The sequence below is a fragment of the Puma concolor genome, chromosome D4 (assembly GCF_028749965.1).
Source record: "Puma concolor isolate L17-30 chromosome D4, mPumCon1.1.hap2, whole genome shotgun sequence".
Taxonomy (NCBI): domain Eukaryota; kingdom Metazoa; phylum Chordata; class Mammalia; order Carnivora; family Felidae; genus Puma; species Puma concolor.
The window spans coordinates 74,258,221-74,265,012 of NC_141679.1; the positions used below are offsets into that span (position 1 = coordinate 74,258,221).

At 45.5% G+C, this 6,792-nt stretch overlaps 1 protein-coding gene across 2 annotated transcripts; it reads right to left on the reverse strand.

The window, feature by feature from the left end:
• Positions 1 to 1,551: 1,551 nt before the first annotated feature.
• POLE3 (DNA polymerase epsilon 3, accessory subunit) lies at positions 1,552 to 6,778 on the reverse strand. Of its 2 annotated transcripts, XM_086683776.1 has the most exons (5): positions 6,645 to 6,778; positions 6,453 to 6,538; positions 5,964 to 6,082; positions 5,478 to 5,698; positions 1,552 to 4,124 (listed from the first exon to the last, which is right to left on the reverse strand). In XM_086683776.1, the coding sequence occupies exons 1-4, from the start codon at positions 6,708 to 6,710 to the stop codon at positions 5,526 to 5,528; spliced, it is 444 nt and encodes a 147-aa protein (XP_086539902.1). In that variant the 5' UTR covers positions 6,711 to 6,778; the 3' UTR covers positions 1,552 to 4,124; positions 5,478 to 5,525. The 2 variants fall into 2 exon arrangements, with proteins under 2 accessions (XP_086539902.1, XP_025769081.1); XM_025913296.2 differs by lacking the exon at positions 1,552 to 4,124 and having other exon boundaries at positions 4,158 to 5,698.
• Between the last annotated feature and the right edge of the window lie 14 nt (positions 6,779 to 6,792).

Sequence of the window (6,792 nt, forward strand, 5' to 3'; positions counted from 1 at the left end):
GGTGCAGTAGGGGTCCCCGAGAGTCGGGCTCCGATGCGGTTACAGCCCTGAGGTTCTCTTTACAGTTTTCCTTTTCCCAGTCTAGTGCATACTTGGCGCTGGTTAATCGTTGAAAGAATAATTGGATGTCAAGGACATTAAAACAACACCTTAATACCGAAAACAATAGCTACGTCCATTATTGCAGACTGAGTGTTTTAAAGCTGTTGAGTTCAGCACCAGGCGGCCTTCCAGGTTTTCAGAGGAAAATTTGTTCCAGTGTAATTACTCAGAGCCTGCTCTGTGCCATGGATTGAGAGACGTGATGTGAAAAGACATGGGCACTCCGGAAAAGCTCTAAGTCTGATAGGGGCATCAGGCCAGTCTAGGATGGGTACAATGCGACATTTGACCAAAGGTCTGTGCGCGGTTTGGGCAGAATATGTGCAGGGGCAGGAGGGAACCAATGAGGCTTATGGGGCTTGGGTGAACTGGTAGGATTTGGGTGGATGAAGTAGGGGTGGAGATCAATACTCTAGCAAAGGAATGCCCTTACCAAGGTGCACTAGGAATTATAGAAAAGCTGACTTTGACTTGTAGAGGAGGCCAGTGAGTTGGTTGTATTACACTTACTCTCACTCTCAGATTTTATTTCTCAAAATTGGTACCCGGAACCCGTTTTATACCTCTTTACATTCCAAGTTAAATAGGCAGAGAGGCTTAATGCTAGGGAAATATGAGACCTGTGTAGCTTCCAGCTACTAGAGTTCTGATCTGTGGTCAAATAAGGGAGGTGGGACAATGAGGTCATATTTTTTGTGCATTTAAGAGTCAGGGACACGGGGTGCCTGGGTGGCTCAGTCAGTTGAGCGGCCGGCTTCGGCTCAGGTCATGATTTCACGGTCCGTGAGTTCGAGCCTTGTGTCGGGCTCTGTGCTGACAGCTCAGAGCCTGGAGCCTGTTTCCGATTCTGTGTCTCTGTCTCTCTGACCCTCCCCCATTCATGCTCTGTCTCTCTCTGTCTCAAAAATAAATAAACGTTAAAAAAATAAAAAAAAAAAAAGTCAGGGACAGTATCATGCATTCACTTACCTAATTTTGATGACAATTATGTTACTATCCTTGTTTTACAGACTGGGAAGACAATCTCTGGGGAGATTAAATCATTTGCCCTGCGTCACACTGGGTTTTCTCTGCAATGCCTACTAGTCATGCTCCTTCAACTCATATGGGTAATTAGTGCCCCCCCCCCCCCCCCGCGTAGATCCCCTGCTCATTTCTTTCATGACACCAGTTCCATCTCAGAGTTTATTGATAACTAGGTATAATTAGGACTATTTACCTCAAAGAGCTCAGTAGGAGTGGAAAATTTAAGAATGCTGCTGTTTAGTGTGATCTATTTCTCACATTTTGTTCTTGGCGAGAAAACCTGTTCCCATTCTCTACCCTACCCCCAAAATTTGAAAATACTTTTAATCTTTCCATCTTATCCATAAAAAGTATTGTGAATGCAACAATGTGACTAGATCTTAAACGTAATGTTGAGCAAAAGAAGTCAGGCACAAGAATACATATTGTATGATTTCATTTATATAAAACACAAACCAGGCAAAATTCACTTGTGCTGTTAGAAGTTAGGATAATGATTACAATTGAGGAGGAGAGCGACTGGAAGGGAGACCAAAGGGGTTTATTAGGGTGCCGGTCATGTTGTTTACTGATCTGAGTGCAAGTTACATGGATGTGTTTGTGCAAGTTCATCCAACTTTACATTTACATTTATCTGCACCATTTAGTAGGCATATTATACTTCAATAAAAAATAACAAAAAAACCCCACAAACCCCTCAAAACCTACTATTGTGAGTACTTCCCAGGGAGGTACAAGGCATGGTGCTAAACGCTGTCAAGTGCTAGCAAGAGATTAGTGGCTGCTGGGGACTGGAGGGAGGGAGCATGAGCGAATAACTGCTTAACAGGTGCAGGGTTTTATTTTGGGGTGATGAAAACGTTTTGGAGCTAGACTGAAGTGGTGCTTGCACAACACAGTGAGTGTGCTAAATGCCAGTGAATTGGTCATTTAAAAATGATTAATGTTATGTTCTGTGAGTCTCATCTCAACTGAAAGATAAAATTGGTTCATTGAATGCAATGTAGTGTTCTGGAATGGATCCTGGATCAAAAAAGGCCTTTAGTGGAAAAAGTGGTGAAATACGAATAGTTTGGTATTTGGTATTTTTCTGTTTTTTTTTGTTTTTTTTTTTTTTTTCAACGTTTATTTATTTTTGGGACAGAGAGAGACAGAGCATGAACAGGGGAGGGTCAGAGAGAGAGGGAGACACAGAATCGGAAGCAGGCTCCAGGCTCTGAGCCATCAGCCCAGAGCCCGACGCGGGGCTCAAACTCACGGACCGCGAGATCGTGACCTGGCTGAAGGCGGACGCTTAACCGACTGCGCCACCCAGGCGCCCTGGTATTTTTCTGTTTTGACAAAGGTACCATGGTTATGTAAGATGTCAACATGAGGCAAAGTTGGGTGATTATATGGGAACTCTCTGCACTCTGCAACTTTTCTGAAAACTAAAATTGTTCTAAAATAAAAAGTTTATTAAAGAAAAAAAGAGAAATAGAAGGCCATGGACCACTAGAACAGGATCCTAGCTTTCATAAACTAGTCGTAAGCAAGTCACTTCTCTCTGATGAGCCTCCATTTCCCATCAGCAAAAATAGAATTAGGCTGCAAACGTAATTTTTAAACAATTTTTAAGTTTATTTTTGAGAGAGAGTGAGAACGAGCTGGGGATGGGGACAGAGAGGAAGAGAGAGGATCCCAATCAGTCTCCACACTCAGCAGGTGCTCCACCTGGGGCTAGATAGGAACCTGAGTCAATATCAAGAGTCAGAGGCTTAACTGACCCAGTCACACAGGTACCCTGATTTTATTTTATTTTTTAAGTAATCTCTACACCCAATATGGGGCTTGAACTTACAACCCCAAGATCAAGAGTCGCACGTGCCACTGACTGAGCCCACTAGATGTCCCTGCAAATGCGATTTTACCCAGGTAAGGATGAAAACCTTCTCACCCTCCAAATCCAGATCAGAATCTCTAGGCATGAAGGGAGGTGGCTTACAAAAGATGAGATTTTTGCCTTAACCTAGTAAGCAACCTTCAAAACTCGGATACCCCTACAGGAATGATTAGGGTGTGCTTGGAAAAAACTGGTTGATAACCTCAGATTCCTCCCAGTTCTTTTAAGTAATCTCTACACCCAGCACAGGGCTTGAACTCACCACCCTGAGGTCAAGACTCACATGCTCTACCAACTGAGTCTGCTAGGCCCCACTTCTGTAGTTTTAAGTCATAGTTCCCGCTGTCAGGAAACATGGCTTAGGTAGTCAAAATGTGCTAACTAAAACCATGTGCAAGGAGAGTTCTTTTGGGGATTCAATGACCGGAGACTTACACAATAAAGTAGAAATGGATTGGAATAGATGGTAAGGCAATCCCTCCTTAAGCAGGTTTTGTGTACCAGGTTTAAGTATGGATTTAATGGGACGCAGTGAGGGGCTGGAATACAGCTATGTTCCAGGAAGATCCACTTGGCAAGCAGTACACAGAAGCTAGGGCAAGCAGAGATGAGGCAAAAAAACTGAGCTCAAAGGAAGCCACAGGATCCAGATGGGACTTGAGAGTTTAGCTGAGTGGTGCTCATGGGAGTTAAGAAAGGATGTTTCTTTTGTGGAAAAGGAAAAACCACCAGATCTAGTGACTACCGGGGTTGTACCTTTATGAAATGTTATTTATAAATTCATGATTTAAAAAGTTCTGTACATTAGAGAATATAGCGTTGTGGCTGAGATCACAAAGGTAATAGTTCTCCTTGATAGAGTTTCAGAGTTTATACTTGAAAGCATTTAGAACGGTGCCAGCCTCATAGCAGGGACTCCATAAATGTTGAGTCATTGAGCAACTAGTACGCATAGGTTGCCCAGCAGAGCCATGAAAACCTCTTGTTGTGGTCGAAGAGCAGCATCTGCTGGCCATCCAAGGTAACGCAGGATCCCGTGTTTACAAAGATCTGGGCGGGTCCACATGTCAAGAACTCTTTGAGGCAGGATCAGTGGGTCCTCCCCAAAAGCATACTATAAACAAGCAGGATGAAAGGGAGTCACCACTTTTAACAAGAATGTTCTTTATTTATACAAAGCATTATAATTTTCCTCAATAGTCTTCACTCAGTTGTCAACAAACTTTTGGCTGTATTCATTTCACAAATGAACAGTGTCAAACTACATACACCTCACTACCTGTCAACCTCCAAGCGGTCAACTTAGAGACAAACAAAAAAGTGCTTGGGGCACCATATGTCAAGGGAAAAAAAAAATACGATCAACAGAGTTACTTTAGAAGCAGTTAAAGGGGTTGGCTTTTGGGGGTGAGGATTAGATTCCTGAGCACCATCAAATTTCTGCCCTTTAAGCAGGTTATCAAAGTTTCTGGGTTGGCAGATGTGAGAAAAGGAGAGAGAGAGAAAGTGGAATGGGGAACAGAAGAGAGGCAGAAGAGAGACAGGAAGGGAGAAGCACAGAGGGATCAAATGTGCATAGAAGAAACTTTGGAACTTGTCAGGAATTGGAAGGATGAAAAAATTAAAGCCACAAGCTTGGGAAATGGACTACAAGAAGAGAAAGCCTGGAATTTTATACCTTCCAGGAGGTGACAATAAAGCGATACAGTGGCAGGCAGTGAGGTGCAACTAAGACTAAACCATCTGTGTTTTTTTCCCATTTTGTTTTTGTGGGGGTTTTCTGTTTGTTTGGTAAGTGTGCTAAGATATTAGCACACTTGCTTGACTAACTCCACTCTACACTGCTGCTTTAAAAGCTTATGAGGCCAGAGAGCAGCCACCCCAGCAGGCCAAATGCCTACCAGGCAATATAGAGGGGCTGCAAGCCAGTGGGGTCTGTGGAAATCAAAATTCAATGTTACCTTAAAGTGAAGAGACAACAGATTTCATTATTCTCCTATAGTCTTTTAGTACTTTCCTAAAGCTAAACCATTCTAACCACTTGTAATAATAAGCTAGTATTGCCATATCCTGTACAGTCACAACCGGCTGACCATGCTCAAAGCCCCAATTTTTCCTGAGCTTTGACTGCCTCTGTGATCTGGAACACAGCAGGCAGCATGGAAGTTATTATTACTTTTTTGGGGGTGGGGTCAGAAGGGAACTGGGGATCAAAAACTGCCTAACCACGTATGTAAGGAAACAGGAGAGATCAGATCGACTAATTACATTAGCCGCCCAGAATCCCTCTCGCCTAAAAGTCATTACCTTCAGACTGATTTAGCAACACAGGACCCTGCTACTCAGATGCTCTGACGGAAGTGCTGGTTTTGATGATAATTCAGTCGTCAGTTTTTATTTTGATCTTCTCAGGCTTTTCTGGCTAAGACTACTCTGCCCAGCAGGGAAAAGCTTCTCACAAACGTACCACATGTCAGGGTGGTACTTTCCAGCGTGCCACAGTCTTCCCATCCCGTTAGTTGTCCACTTCCTCCTCCTCATTCGGCTCTTCTTCTTCCAGCCTGTCCTCGTCTTCATCGTTGTCCTCATCCCTGCTCTTGTCTTGCTCTTCCGAATCTGTTTTTTTGTCTTTGTCCTTCTTCTTTTGCTCTGAAGCTTCCTTCTTGCCTTTCTGCTCTCGCCTGTAGGCTGTAAGGAGGAAGGTGGGGGTTAGGAGGCAGGGCTGAACCAAGCAGACTGCAGCAGCTAACTCCACTGTATAACTGGAAAAGCTGGGGCAGAGAAGGAAAAACACAAATCAGATCTGAGGCGGTGCCAACGGAATGGATTCTGAGTCACGTCCAATACTTGTCTCCTGTTCTTACAGGGACCCAAGCGGAGAAGACTCAGGGCCAGGTGAGCAGGTAAGACAGGATGAACATCTACTTGGCTGAACAAAGAAGAGGGTCATTACCTTCCAGAGCTTCTTTCAATGGGGTAACGAACCGCTGGAACTCCATCTCTTCCATGGCTGAGAGCACGTCACTGGCATTCAGTGTCTTGCGTTTCCCTTTCATCGCAAAGTTGTTGGCGCTGAAAAAAAAAAAAAAAAAAAGACAAAAGGGTTTCAGGGGCCGTCAGACCCCCTCTTGCCGCCTATGGGGTGGGTGGAAAAGGGGCACCAGAGGTGGTACGGAAAAGCCTAGATCTCAGATGCAGGGATTTTTTTGTGACGTGGTTAAGTCCCTCCCTTCCCCGTACAAAAGGGTTAAAGCAAAGCAATTTTGTTGCTTTAGTTTGCTTCAGACCTTGCAACAACTGGATGAGGGCTGAACTTCCCCGCACGGGGGTAGGACACGATTACTGGGGTCTGGGCCCCAGGCCGCGGACTCCGGGGCAGGTCTCTCTAAGACCCCCTTACGCCTCAGCCCAGCTAGGTTCTGGCTAGCTCAGCTTGCCTCACCAGGAAGTGGCGTACAGCACGAAGACGCTGGCGGCGCGGGAGATGGCGCTGCGGGCCTCCTTAGAGATGTTGACACCGTCCGGGAGCTGGAAAAAGAATGTGGGTAAATAAAGCTGCCGGCCGGCCCAGGACCTGCTTCCTCTGCTGCCCGCTCGTCCGGCCCTGGCCCATCCGCCCGCCGAAGCTGCTCACCGCCTCCTTGATGATCCTGGTGATGACGGCATTTGGCAGGTTTAGGTCCTCGGGCCTCTCCGCCATTGCCGCCACCGGCGCCCGCACCTCGGTCTCAAGCGTCTTCTTCAGGCCGCTACGGCGTCCAGACTTCCCGCGTCCCCGCAGT

Coding starts and splice junctions, on each gene's coding strand:
- POLE3 (XM_086683776.1), bottom strand. CDS start 6,710: ATGGCGGAGAGGCCCGAGGACCTAAACCTGCCAAATGCCGTCATCACC. Junction 6,083..6,452: donor GTGCTGTACGCCACTTCCTG/GTGAGGCAAGCT, acceptor TTTTTTTTTCAG/CGCCAACAACTTTGCGATGA. Junction 5,699..5,963: donor ATTGAAAGAAGCTCTGGAAG/GTAATGACCCTC, acceptor TCCTCCTTACAG/CCTACAGGCGAGAGCAGAAA.